This window comes from Micropterus dolomieu, linkage group LG03 (assembly GCF_021292245.1).
Source record: "Micropterus dolomieu isolate WLL.071019.BEF.003 ecotype Adirondacks linkage group LG03, ASM2129224v1, whole genome shotgun sequence".
Classification (NCBI taxonomy): Eukaryota; Metazoa; Chordata; class Actinopteri; order Centrarchiformes; family Centrarchidae; genus Micropterus; species Micropterus dolomieu.
Window position 1 is genome coordinate 34,883,951 of NC_060152.1, and position 14,540 is coordinate 34,898,490.

The 14,540-nt window shown below is 43.1% G+C and overlaps 2 protein-coding genes across 2 annotated transcripts in view; both read left to right on the top strand.

The window, feature by feature from the left end:
• The window catches only part of LOC123969052 (myeloid cell surface antigen CD33-like), a 13,613-nt gene extending 8,968 nt beyond the window's left edge, over nucleotides 1-4,645 (top strand). The window contains exons 6-7 of the mRNA XM_046046162.1: nucleotides 2,187-2,320; nucleotides 3,619-4,645. Coding sequence (XP_045902118.1) covers nucleotides 2,187-2,320; nucleotides 3,619-3,676 — 192 coding nt within the window. The 3' untranslated portion in view covers nucleotides 3,677-4,645. The remainder of the gene's footprint in view (nucleotides 1-2,186; nucleotides 2,321-3,618) is intronic.
• Nucleotides 4,646-11,055: 6,410 nt separating this feature from the next.
• The window catches only part of LOC123968643 (metaxin-1-like), an 11,406-nt gene continuing 7,921 nt past the window's right edge, over nucleotides 11,056-14,540 (top strand). Inside the window, exon 1 of the mRNA XM_046045508.1 lies at nucleotides 11,056-11,174. Coding sequence (XP_045901464.1) covers nucleotides 11,094-11,174 — 81 coding nt within the window. The 5' untranslated portion in view covers nucleotides 11,056-11,093. The remainder of the gene's footprint in view (nucleotides 11,175-14,540) is intronic.

Below are 14,540 nucleotides of genomic sequence, written 5' to 3' on the forward strand. Positions count from 1 at the left end.
TTAATGGCGGGGGGGGGGGGGGGGGGGGGGGTACAGATCTTTTGCTCTTTATGGTTCAATTTTATTTATACAGCGCAACAACACAACAACCGTTATCTCTGAGCGCTTTTCATAATGTTAATGATTATAATAACAATAATAACAACAGGACTAGTAACAATAGTCGTTGCAGCAGAGGGTGTCGAGCAGGAACACGGGGGCAGCAGGTGACCCGCAACCACAGATCCAGACTCCACAGCTCCAGAGCCAGAAAACCTGCAGGAAGTGATAGGAGAGAGGAGAGAGACGAGAAAGCACAAGACTACCAGAAAGGGGAGAAGTTGAGTTAGTAACATGCAATAATGGGATGAGGTTGCATACAGAGGGAGAGAAAGTAGAGGAGAGAGGAGCTCAGTGCATCATGGGAAATCCCCCGGCAGTCTAGGCCTATAGCAGCATAACTAAGGGATGGTTCAGGACTCACCTGAGCCAGCCCTAACTATAAGCTTTATCAAAGAGGAAAGTCTTAAGCCTACTCTTAAATGTGGAGATGGTGTCTGCCTCCTGAACCCAAACTGGATTTTCTTATTAAGAATCCTCTTGTGAGACATGAAGGGAACACTGGGGGAGTTTCTTGTTGTGATGTTCAGAAATGAACCATCTCTGATATCAGGAAACACCTGGTGCTCCTCTGTTTGCTGCCCTCAACTTACTTTTCTTGTTTTGTTCTTGTTCTTGCGCTGCCACCTTCCTCTTGCTTGAGATGACACCGTGAATGAAAGCTGGCTAATAAATCTGCAGAAACTTCAATCAAACAAACAAAAATAATCCTTTTTATGACGAGCGAGAACTCTTTCAGACTTTCAGCTCTCCTCGGTGGCTCTCTGACAAATATAAGCTAATAAAGGAAACAGTCGATTATCTTTGTAAATCAGCCCAAATCTGCTGTAAATAATTATTTAGAAGCAAAATATTATTTATTCACAACAGTTCCAGAGCAAAATGAAGTATTGACATTAACGTTCACGCACGTCTGATGCGCTGAATTAATACTATAATATTATTTTACGACCTGTGATGCAGCCACTTTTTAATATTTCATCAACAGGCTGTCTTACATGGAGGCAGAACAGTCCGAGTTTTTCACCTGGACAGCCTCTGGACAGACGTTAGGAAGCTACGCTAACCAAATAGCTCGATGGTAAAGCGTCTGAAAGCGACAGGAGAGCTGGTGGTAAACGCGGTGAACCGTCTGTTGTTTGGTCAGGTTTAGAAAAGACTGAGGTTTGTGTTGAGAGAAGTCACCTGACTTCTTCTTCCGCCAGAGGAAGAACCTACACATGTCGTAATAAGCTGCTGCTTCATCGACCTGCAGGATGGAACAGTTAAAGTTTGCTTTTGTTTCCAACTCCAGGGTTCTAGTTTTAACTTGTTTCATCTTAAAACAAATAATTACTTTAACTCCCTTAACCAGTCTAACTAACGTACAACTCACAGTTTAACTTTCCATTTCAAGTAAAGAGGATTTTAATTCCAGATTAGTTTCAGTTCACATGTATGAGGCCGTTCTTCTTTCTTCTTCAACACAACGTCTGAATATATGAGTCTTATCTGCAGTGGTTAGCTGGTCATGTCCATGCTTTAACTTTGCCCTCCTTTAAAGAACTGACAAGACGAACAAACTTGTGTTTTTTGACTGATAAGTTCAATAAGTCCCAAATACTCAACACGATGAATTAAAGTTTAACATTCAGAAACACGTCCAGCTGGGTTAAAAAGAAGCAGCAGGTGAAGTAAATGGGGTAAAAAGAGAAGATCCCTGCCTGATGTTACAGATCAAATGTTCTGCTTTACAGACTGAAGGTGTGTTTCAGCAGCTCGCCTGAGTTTAGATTAAAGGCCGAGTGGGAGCTGAAAAACACAACAAGAGACAACTCTTGTTGTGTTTTTCAGCCTTTTTTTCTTTGTGTGAGATTTTAAACACAAAAGTGCTGGAAATGCTGGAAATGCTCCGTGACTGGAGGCTCGGGCTTCTTCACCTGTGGCAGGTGTCTGTTCACTCAGAGCAATATATAAAATAAGGCAGGTTCAAACCTCCTGCTGGTGGTTCCTTATTGTAGAAGCCTTGTTTATTCTTGATGTGATCACATGACGTTAGTCTCTGTCCTCATCCCTTTCCTGTCTTTCTTCATGTCTGTGGCTTTCAGCATCCTGACGCCATCTACAGCAACGTCCTGCCGCCCGCTGAGCAGGAGGGACGGCGCCGCCCGCAGGAGCCCAGCCAGGCGGTGGAGGACGTCAGCTACGTCTCCGTCCACTTCAAACACAACAACCAGGCCCGGTAGGAAGGACGTGTCTCTGTTTGGTTATTCACAAATCAGCTGTTTTTAATCGTCCTGCAGAAACCTGAGGACTCTGACAGACTAACAATCTTTGGCTGATAACCTCCAACCCTCCTCTTTATTTTAGAGGTTGGTCAGCGGAGAAGTTTAGGCATCAACAATAACCAACGTGACATCATGGGACGGTGATAAATATCACATATGGACGTTTGGTCAAGTCCCTTTAGCGTCATTTTAACCTTTTATGGCTCCGCGTTAGCAACACTCAACAAACCACCTCCTTCCTCATTCGTTTCTGTTAAATATCATCTTCTTCTGCCTTTACCGTCACAAACTGACGCAAACTGACCACAGAAACTTTGGCGTCACACGTGGAATGAAAGTAGCGCCCGCCACCCGCGGGTAACGTGCTGGAGGTGCAACTGTGGGTTTAGGGTTCACACTGGTAAACTTAGTTTTTCTTGCTGTCTGTAGGCCGAGCTGATGATATTATATCACATTATTTAATGACTTGACTCTCAAATCTTTCTCATATTATAATAATGGATATTTCTTCTCCACCGTTGCTCATAATAATAATAATAATAATAATAATAATAATAATAACTCGTGCATCACCTGATTTCGCCCTAACACAGACAGAACAGTGTCTGTTGGTCAGACTGCACTCTGATTTACTGCTTGTCCGTTTTGAATAATACAGAAGAGAAAGAGCTTAAAAATTTATTGCATATTAAATCGCAATTAGATTATTTTCCAAAATCGTTCAGTCCAACTTTCCAGTTTGGTCCGAACCAAAATCGCAGGTGTGAAACCTCCCGCGGACCAAAAGAGGCGGTCCGGATCAAACTGGACCATGGTTCGGTTCGTTTCTGGTGTGAAAGCATTTTTTGGATGGTTCAGACTTTGACTATTTACAGGAAGTTTGACGTGGAAACCGGAAACAAACTAATGCACGGGGATTATAATGTTCGCACAACGAGGACGTTTAATTGCAATTTTGAACGAGCCTTCAGTAGAGTTGCTGCTGCCGTAATAATAATAATAATAATATATCACACACTGATTTTAGCTGTACAGTAGGTGTAAAATGGCGTGATATTCCAACGCATTCTTTGTCATTTCACGCCGTTTAGACTGCACTGACTTTTACTGTGCAGAATAAAAGTGAATGCAGTCTAAACCAGGCTGAATAAGAAGGATTCCTGCAGCACAGTTTCATTCATCTCATTCAGACCGGGCTTCTGTCTGTGGAGGAGGTGGCGACTTTCACATCATCCTGTGTTTTCTCTTGTAGACCAGCGGTGGAGGCCGAGGACGCCGTCATCTACAGCTCAGTGGCCAGCAGAGGCTGACGTCACGTTTGTCTTTACCTGCTGAAAAGGTTCATCGTTCCGAGCCTGGAAGTGTGATGTCCACTCAGTCGGACATCTGGCGAGCTGCAGTAAAGCTTCTTTTCTGCTGTAAACTCTAAACTTTATTTTTTATTATTTGCTACATGGAAACACAGCAGCGTCCTCTGCAGTCAGTGTAAAAATGTAAATCCCAGTCAGTCTCTGAACGTGTGTCCAGCCCAGTAACTGGATCTGCAGTAAGGGGACACTCCTGTCCTGGTACTTTAGATGTTTTTTCATGCTGTGGTCTTTGAGACGGGAAATCTTTAGGCTACAGCAGACAGTAGCTGCTGTTTCATTTTGGTGTGGAAGAACTTGTCTGGCCCTGAGCCCTGAACTCAACCCTGATCCAGCACCTTTGGGATGAACTAGAGACTGTGAGCCAGGTCCTGTCGTCCAACATCAGATGCAGAAATCCACCAATTTAATCAGAAAAGCTTCGATCGGTGGAATCACTGAAGTAAACCCGAGAATCGAGTTCAACTTTATTTTTAGTCCAACATGGAGGAAGCTAACGTAGCTTAGCTGCGTGTCACCGTCCAGTTTTACTGAAGCTCCTCTGTCGGGGTGCAGAAACAGCAGAGGGATCTCATGTGTTCGTCTCTCAGGGAAATTTACCATCAGTCGACGCTCTGGTTCTTTTGCTGTACTTTGTTTTGGGAACATGACGCGTTCATACCGGTCAGAACTGGGAAATGTCCGACTTCCAGCCTCGCAGCGTTCCAGGCGCATGATGGAGCCTGACGCCTCTCAGCACTCCCCTTGGTGCTGATTAAAATTTTAATAAAAACAAGTGACTGAGGTGGTCGTCCTCAACAGTCAGTATATGTTGTAGATTATACTTCCTAATGTTTTCAAATGATTCGGCATTTTTAACATTTGGCTGAATAACTCTTGTGAAGAGAAGATGACTTTACTGTAACCAGCTACCTAAAAACACTGGCAAAACATTTCTACATCAGTTTACATGCAGAACAGGTTTTACTATATGAAAGAATGGATTACTTTAAAGAGGTGGTGTTCTGTTCATTTTCAGGTTCCTCATCTTATTTTGAGGTTGTACCAGAGCAGGTTTACATGGTTATATTTTTGTCATACTGCACATTGCTGCAGCTCCTCTTTTCAGCCTGTGTTGAAGGCTTCGTTTTAGCTATGGAGTGATACATCTTGTCTCTAAATGATCTTTGTTGGGAGCTGCACATGCTCAGTTCCTAGTTAAGGACTACTAGCCAATCAGAAGCAGAGAAGGGCGGGTCGGCGAGAAGCCGGTAAACAGCTCGGGTTCAGCCGTACGTGTTGCCGACCAGCTTAGCAACACGGACTGGAGCGAGAGTTTCAGAGCGGCGAGTTATTAATCTGTATCCATAAAGTTTTGAAAGGGAAGCGTCTGGACTACAAACGAGCTGTTTTCAGTTCAGAGCAGAGTTTTCTGTGGGAGATGGGAACTCACTTTGGGGAGGGGAAAAGCCTAAAAGCAGAATACCACCTCTTTAATTTAAATGCACGGATATACTTTATGTTGCCTTTTAGTTTATGTTATATTGCCATTGTTGTGTGACGTCACTCAGCTGCTACTCAATCAGCCGCGTCAAGTTTATAAACAAAACGGTGTTAAAAAGGCAAGAAAATTCATTGGCTTGCGTTCACAGCAGGGAGTTCAGGGAACCACCGTTTCTGTTGAAAATAAACGTTTTGCTACGTTTTGTCGGCGCTGAACTCAGAGAACAATAGAAACCACAGAGAGAGCTGCTAAAGACGCCAAACCGACCAGAGCTGTCGCCAACAGCAACAGAACCGTCTCAGCACTCTCCTCTCAAATCATGAAGCAAAACTTCCGCTGCAACCAAGTCATCCGCAAAAAGCTGGTGAGAAAATACTTCAGTACCCATGAGCCTCATCCAGAGCTGTGATGTCAGAGAGAACTAATGCTGCGTTCCAGGAAACTCAGACATTTTCAACCTCCAACTAGGAAAAGCGCCACTTGACGTTGGAGCTCTGACTTGTGAACCCAAGAAACCTGCGGCGAGTTCAGCGCCGACAAAAGTTGCAAAACGTTCTCTTCAACAGAAACGGTGGTGCCTCGAACACGCAAGCGTTTGCATTCCCTGCCTTTTTAACGCCCCTGTGTTTACAAAGTTGTCGCAGCTGATTGGGTAACACCTGTGAGACGCCCACCAAACAGAAGAAAACACACCTCGCAGCCCGTTGCAGAACTTTTCATGGAAACATGTCTTTCAATCGAAAACGTTTTAAGACTGAATTCTTGATGTTCCCGACTGCACGAGAAGCTGAGTGACGTCACACGACCAGGAGAGCTAAACTAACAAACAACACAAAGTACATTTGCCTGTATTTAAATAAAAATAATAAATATTCTACATAATACGGTGGAACCTGTTCTGCATGTAAACTAATGTAGAAATATTTTGCCAGGTTTCAGTAAAGAATCTCTGAAAGTTGTTCAGGAAAACATTAAAAATGTGAAAAAATCAGGAAATATAGGAAGTTTACTGACTTTTGAGGAACTGATGCAGCTCGACACAGTTTACGCCGCTCGCTGTCATTAAAATGGACATCCTGAGGCCTGAGCTGGCGACACACCTGACAAACGCTCGTGTTCTCTAAGCTCACGTTCGGCGTCGGGCACCATCACGCGCCTGGAGCGCTTTCAAATTTCAGCTTGTAAATGTCCGAGCAGTCTGAACCACAGCCGTTCTTACAGCAATGCTTTCTGGGACTTGTAGTTGGCTTTCGTCTTTCTTTCATCTGTGAAGTAAAACTTTCTAAACGTGTTGACCAGCTCAGGCTCAGTTGAATCATTCTGCCAGAAACAAACAGAAACAGCTTCGTGCTCTGCAGGTTGAACCCAGAACCCTGCAGAACGTCACAGGCTGGGAGCCCGTTAGCGTCATAGTCCAACGCGCTAAGAGAAGCCCTGTAGCATCTCTAAAAGTAGGCCTGGTATAAATGAAAGAAGGTCCCAGTGAGGAGCTGGTCTGGCTGGACGGTGGACCAGAAAAGGGACCTTCAGTCAGGAGGCCGGTGTTCGTTTCCAAAATGTCAACATTCAGTGTTTTTAGTGAAGTTATGTAAGTTACTCAATCATCAGACCGAGTCCCATGTCAAAGGAAGTCAGAGGTTTGGAGCTAAAGAACATTTTGTAGAGGACTTTATCTGATTTTAATACAAACCACCATCTGAACCTGAACCTGTTGCCTAAACTGAACCAAAGTGGGACGTTTCACAACGTCCGTCCTGCTGTTGCCTCTGTGTTACTTCTCTATTAATGTGTCTTTATTCCTTTTTATAATTTATTGTATAATATGAAGTGTCAGACATGTCAATAAAAAGTATTTTGGTTTAATTTGAAATAAATTCTTTGAGAGTTTCTTCTTTTTCAGAGAAAAAGGGGACTCCTCCTCCACAGGGGAAATACGAGACTAATGACCAAACTGCGCCTTTTTATGGCCTTTTATGAAGCTGGCCTCTGCCTATAAATCTTTATTTTAATCTGTTTTTACTTCCGCTCTGGTAGTGAGACACTGTGAAACACGGCTGAGTAAGTGAATCAGCTTAGAGACAAAAGAGAAGTGAGAGTTTCTTTCATCGCACTCAGTTTGAAACAGGACTTTTTATATACTTCTTTATTTACCAGGAAAAAGTCCACGAGTAAACAAAACAGGATGCAGACGGGTCTCTGACTAATGTCCCTGTTACTGCAGCAGGACACAGGACGGATTCAGACTGTGAGAGGAGCTGATTCTGATTTTGGATTAAATGTTTAAAGATGTAAAAATTAAAATAGAAACATAAGTTGAACATAACGTACAGAAAATATTAATAAAAAAGTTTACCAATGTTTGTTTTTTTAAATACTAGGAAAATTGCACAGAGTTTGGTTGGTGGCGACGTGCTGAGGGAGGTTTACTGTATTTATTTTTACTGTTGATGTTCTGACCAAGTCAATTGTCTTCGTGTGGAGGAGTTTCTGTCGGTGACGTCATTATTGAGCTCACAGTGACTCATAAAGTGAAACTCACTGACACTATTTTATGCAACTCCACAGTCTCACAGTCAGCTCACTAATATTAGACCCTCGACGTGGTGCTAGGATCACTTCTCTTTATTGCCTTTTCACTACTTCTGCTCCACTTCTACATTTCAAAGGGACATACTGCACCAGCTGAAGTTGCTGTTTGCACACAAAACATCTGATGATCTGAGAAAAGCCACCAGATTGAATCAGCTGTTTCTGTTCTTCCTGTGGCTTTTCATTTTATTTATCAGGGACAGAGCACGTTAGTAAAACACTGAAGCAAATGTGCCAGATTTAACCAAAAGACTATTTTTCATCTGAAGCCTAAAAAACAGTGGATAAAAACAGATAAAAGAAGTCAGACATGATGCAACATGGCTGATGGAGACAAACCGCTGGCGGAGATGATTCTCTGTTCATTAGTTACTACGAACTAATTCACATTTATTTACACACTAGGACCTGTTCATAAGTCACTAATAATACGGCACATTCTTCCCACTGACATTATGGGGATCTAAGTTTTTAGATATCACCTCTTCATGAGTTACTAGAAACTAAAAATTAAGTACTTGTATCTAATCAATATTTAATAGAAACTATTCTTTTATTTACTGGTAAATATTTCAAATTTTTGCCATTGAAATCTATGATGAGGCTCTGCAGGTCAGAGATCACCTTTTCATTACTAGTAACTAATAGTTAAGCACTACTGTGTAAATACAGTATATATATATAAAAAACAAATCCCCCTCTCAGCTCTTGCAGGTATGTGTCCTCCTCCAGCTCGGGTCCTCTGCCAGAGTCCTGGGAGTCTGAGGGATCTGCTCAGTATCTTAGCTGTTCCTAGGACTGCACTCTTCTGGACAGAGACCTGGAATCTGCAGTGCTCAGATCACAACTCTCATCTTTTCTAGCTCCTCTTTCAGCCTTGGTATTTCTCAAGCGTCTCGTGTTCCTTCTTCTTGATGTTGCTGTCGCTTGGGATTGACACATCACTGCAGCCTTCTTCTGCTGATTGTCGACCAACACGATGTCTGGTTGGTTAGTGTCAGGTTCAGACACCTATAATATATCAGACAAGGAAGAAAGACAAGAGAGTTAGTGCCTTTTTCTCTTTACTCGCGAGGAGAACGGACAGAGATGCACTCAATTACAAACTCCAACCGCTCTGAGGTATCTCTTCCGTTTCCTCTCTTTTTATTATATTCATGGCGTTCCCCAGTTACATGCATGTTGCTGCTCTAAAGGGAAAGGGGGTGCAGCAGCAACATGAAACGTGATCAACGTCACATATATTATTGTACAGTACTGTTCCAGGAACTATGTACATTAAGCTCAGTCGCCTCTCAGGACCAGGACTCGGTTCCTGTTATTTTGTTGTTGTTGTTGTCCGCTGTAGACTTCCTGTCACTACATTTCTGCAGACAGACTTACACACTTGCATTAGTACACGTCTTGATTTATATATATATCCATATTGTTTCAGATTGCATTGGCGAGAGTAAATATGAGATAACTTATATACATACTGGTTCCAACATTTCCCTCCTGTTTATCACATATTTGCTCACATTCTCATTTCACTTAAGCTCAGTCACTTCGTTTCAAGATTTTCGACTGCAAGATCATTTTTATGAGCCCAAATATGTTTAAACTCAGAGTTATGTTGTATTTTATACAAAGGAGACGCGCTCATAATCTCCAGGATCAGGGAATATATCAGGCACTTGCTCCATTGGACTATTACTATTATCTGTATCACTATCACTCGAGTGATCCATATCACCTAAGAGTGGATACAACGGAGACATTCTGTGTTCAACAGGTGATACAGCGGTGGTAATGAGTCCATGCAAAAACGTCCATCACCAGTTTGTCTTAGCTCGGTCATTCTCAAATACCTTAGGAGGTGTCTTCCATTTTGACCTTGGGACTTCCAGCCCGTACTCACGGCAGATGTTCCTGTACACTATGACGGCTACCTGGTTATGGCGTTCCATGTACGCACTTCCTGCCAGCATCTTAAACCCTGCTGTTATGTGCTGTACTGTCTCAGGGGCCTCCTTGCACAGTCTGCACCTGGGGTCTGGGCTCAGTAGTTAATGCAACTGACTTTGGTACAGGTGATCGTGGGTTCGAGTCCCGGTCAGGGCAGAGGTATCCAGGTGGACCCTTAATGCTACCAGCCTAGCACAAGTTTAACCCCAAATACAAGAGCCATACCGGCTCGGACGTCACCTGGGTCAACAAGGTCCGCGTCAGGTGCTAGGCAACCAGGTAACCTGATGACAAGTGGACTACTGGAACAAGACATTCATGGACTAGAGCAGAAAATATGGACCATAAAGGGAGACGGACAGCGACGGGGGGGCGTCTTATCCCAAACATACTAATCTAGCATTTTACTACTTTAACCAAAAACTATAAAAATCTTTCTCTCTAAACAAACTTATCTTAACGCTCCCCTCAATGTAAATATACATACATATATAAATAAACACAATAAATAAAATGGACAGCTTATTTTAACTGACAAAAAAATATAGATCAAATTAGGTCAGAATGGCTTTGATCAAATAATAAAAAAATTGGGATGAAACACAGGAATTATTTAGTTATTAAGAAGAAATGTTGAGAAAAAAAACTGTGACATTTTATGTTTTTTGGTAGAATTACCGTCTGACCCGGTCTGGTCTGACGCGGTCTGACCCGGTCTGACCCGGTCTGACCCCATGTTACCTATATGTATATATGTGTGTGTTTTCAAGGGCGTCACTTTCTGTTGGGGACATTTAAAGGCTCATATGAGGGATGTGACGAAACACGTGAGAAAGCACAAAACTGGAGTCTCGAGAACGAGACAAGAAGATACTCCAATGCTGTTTAGAAGAAATATTCTTTGATGAAACAGGCTAATTGATTTGGGGGGTCTGGGTTCCTCCAGAAGGTTTTGAGCATTAAACTCTTGATTTCCTGCATTCTAGAGATGGTGGATTTCCTGTGGTGGGAAGGAAGGGAAACACAAAATTCAGGTGGCCGGTGACAATTCATTATATAAAAATATTATTGAATATAATCAGCAGCTTGTTTTTTTCTTCTGTATTTACATTAAAGTATTTCTCATAGAACTTTTATTTGCTATTTAACATTTTTTGTTGTTTTTTTCCGGAAGCTTTTAGCAAATGCTTTCAAAAAGCGTCCCCGGTGTGAATCACACCTATGTATGTTTTAAAATAAAAATCTAAGATCGATTCCATTTTGATTAGATTTCTATTTTATTTTGGCAGTCAACTGGTGAAGCTCCTCTTCCGGTGTGAAAGGTCATCGTCCCGGCTGAAGATGGCGGCGCCCGACGAGTTGTTTTGCTGGGAAGGAGACTGGGGTTTACCGTCCGTCGACACGGACTCTCTGGTGGTTCTGGTGAGTCCCCGTTCGCACCGGACCGGACCGGCTCACCGGCGGTCCGGTGGTCCCGTTCACGCGCAGAAACGCGCGTTAAATCTCACGGTAACCGCTGCTAACGTTAGCATGCTAACAGCTCAGTGAAGAGACCCGCAGGGAACTCTGGGTGCGCGCGTGCGTGCGTGCGTGTGTGTTTGCGCGTGCGTGTTAATCGGTGGGTTTCTGTGTTGATTAATCTGAGAGTTGCGTCACTTTTCCAAACGTTTCCGGTTTCAAACGTCAACCTCGTGTCGTCATTGGATGACGTCACAGGCGGCGTGGACAACACGAGCTTCCTGATTAATCGATTAATCGATCAGAGGGTCGTGTATAAATTGAACATCAGTTTTATCAGCTTCCTTCCACACAGACAGAAACTCTTCATGAAAGGTTCAAAAACAACGAAATAAATGAATCTAAACTTATTCATTATGTAATGATGTCATCGTTTCATTCTCTTATCACGTTGTAATAAAGGGATCGTTGACAGGAGTCGCCGTGGTAACCGAATATATTTGGGCTGTTCAGACAGAATAAGACGCGTGATGACATCATCTTTAGGAAAGTGTATTTATCGACCAAAAGATTAATTTAAATAATATGTGAATACTGGAGAAAAATCAACAAATAAATAAAATATCAGGTTCTGCTAAAGTTCATTTTATTTGTGGTTTTCGGTACAAAACTCTGTGAAACGGCTTCGGCACATTTTAGCAGCTCTGTGATGAAACTGGCAGCCGTGATTTAAAGAGTTCATATTCTGCTTTTTGGCCTTTTCCCCTATAAACCGTTATAAACCTTTTTTTTTGCTGTAACAGGTTTGCAAAGTGAAAAAGCCCAAAGGGAGTTCCCATCTCCCACAGAAAACTCTGCTCCGAACTGAAAACAGCTGGTTTGTAGTCCAGACTTCACTTCCTTTACTTGTGACGTCACAATGAAAACGCATCATAAAGCTCGCCGAGCGTCTAGCGGGGTCAGGCACGCCCTCAAACCAAGCTAGTCTGAGCGGAGGCCCTTTGGCTCGACTCGCCTTTGTTTGGGTTTCCATTGTAGAAATGTTGCACCTGTTCCTGCTTCCAGGTACTTTTTTTTCGTATCACCTCCGTCGAGCTGAGGGAAACTAAAATGTGACGTGAAAACAGACAGACTGCTGATTGGTCAGAGAGAATATTCACTATTCACTGTATCATCATTGCTGCACCAGACAGAGGCAACAGGAAGTTTTATATTTTGTAGTATATATATATATAGTCGCTTTGGATAAAAGCGTCAGCTGAATGAATAAAAGTAATAAACATCTATAAAATTGAAAAGTAAAGAATAATTAAGAATATGGCAGTCTGAGCTGCACTTCTTAGATTTCATTTGGATTTTCACTGATGATAAATAGGGATGGGGATCGATACCCGGTTCTAAAAGGACCCGGTTCCAAAATTCTATGAGGTCTGAGCTTCTCGCTATGTTATTGAGACTAGTCCTATAATGAGCGTCAAATCTGGTTTAATTTGACACGTGATGGATAAGAAAGTAGGGCTGAACGATTAATCCTTTTCAAATCCAAATTGCGATTTGAAAGAACGCGATTAGCTAATCGTGAAGACGGCGATTAAATTGTAGGTTAATTTTACATCTGACCCGTTTTAAACAGTCGTGCAGTTACAGATTCATGCCGTTGTCATCCTTGTGTGAGAGACCTGCTAACCAATGAGGACTAGTCTCAATAACATAGCGAGAAGCTCAGACCTCATTGAATTTTGGAACCGGGTCCTTTTAGAACCGGGTATCGATCCCCATCCCTATTTATCATCAGTGAAAATCCAAATGAAATCTAAGAAGTGCAGCTCAGACTGCCATATTCTTAATTATTCTTTACTTTTCAATTTTATAGATGTTTATTACTTTTATTCATTCAGCTGACGCTTTTATCCAAAGCGACTTAAAGCTAATTCCTTGTGTTGTAAACCTGCTGGGTAACAAAGCTGGTCTGATATCTGAAATCACATGTGCAGGGTGCAGCTCCTCACACGACCACCAGATGGCAGCTAAGTAGCTTTAACCGCTGGGACGGACTCGCTCTGAGTAAATACCACAGTACTTGTACAGTACTTGTACTCCTGCTCTGCATAAAGAGCCGGATCAACAAAAGGTCCAGATCCGCTCCACTCCTCACACCCAGACCCACCGGACCCTGTTAGGCCTCACAGTGGTTCTCAAAGGGGGTCCTTGAGGGGTTTGCAGGGGGTCCCCAGCGAATCATTCCGTCGATAAGTAATCAATAACAGGGTGCCTTTGCTGTGTGATGCTGCTGTCGGTTCTGTACTTCAGCACTTCCTCCCGACAGCAGGCTGCTTCATTAGCGTTGATCCAGAATCGGTTTGGTCACAGTGTGACGGGAGGCAGCGCCGATCGATCGGTGCTCCGGCTGCCGTTAGTCCTGTTCCCACAGGATCACGCCGATCCGCGATCGATCGACCTTTGCTGTGTTGTTTACATAAACGAACCAGGCCGTTAAATGCGAGGACATCAGTTCATTGATTGGTGGAGGAATTAGTCCGCAGGTTAATGGGAATAATCGCTAGTCTCAGTTCCTAAAGTCTCATAATGTCTTGTGATGTCAGAGCAGGTGAGGCGGCGTCTGTATGGATCAGCCTTAGTATTGATTAGCAAGAATCAAAGTCAAAGTGTTTTCAAACGTGTTCTAAATGCTGAAAGACAGACGAGTCACGCTTTAGTTAAAGACTGGACTCGTGGTTACCCAGGATGCACCGGTGCTGCAGACGGTTTCCATGACTGATGTGTTCCTGGGAGTCTGGTGACAAGCTGGAAGCAGTGATCCCGCCTGCAGACCGCGCTGAGGGCCACCCTGCTCCTCTGAACCCTTAAACCTGAAACATGTTTGTGTTGGACTGAGATCTGAGCGCAGGGCAGCAGTGCAGTCTGGGTAACGATGGAGCGGTTGGAAAACACTAATCTGTGGCTGCTGGGAATCACCGCCAGTTTTTCCAAACCGCTGCAGGGCTCCACGCTAACGAGCACATAGTATTTAATACTGCGAGTGTGTATCTGGACTCAGGATCAGAAAGCTCTGGTTGGTGCTTCGCGGCTTGTGGCGTGTGGGACTTGTAGTTTTTAATCAGGAACAGATCCACGGTCCACCAGCAGCACCAACACAGCCCACAGCACGCTGAACAAGATTTCTAACAATAACTTCAGTAAAACAGGAGGAGGCGGCTAAATCTGTCCTCTGCAGAGACTCGATCCACAACCTGAACAAGTAGAAATGTAATGTATTAGTATAATATTATAACATTAAATAAAATGTGTACTTTTTATTTATTTCTTTAT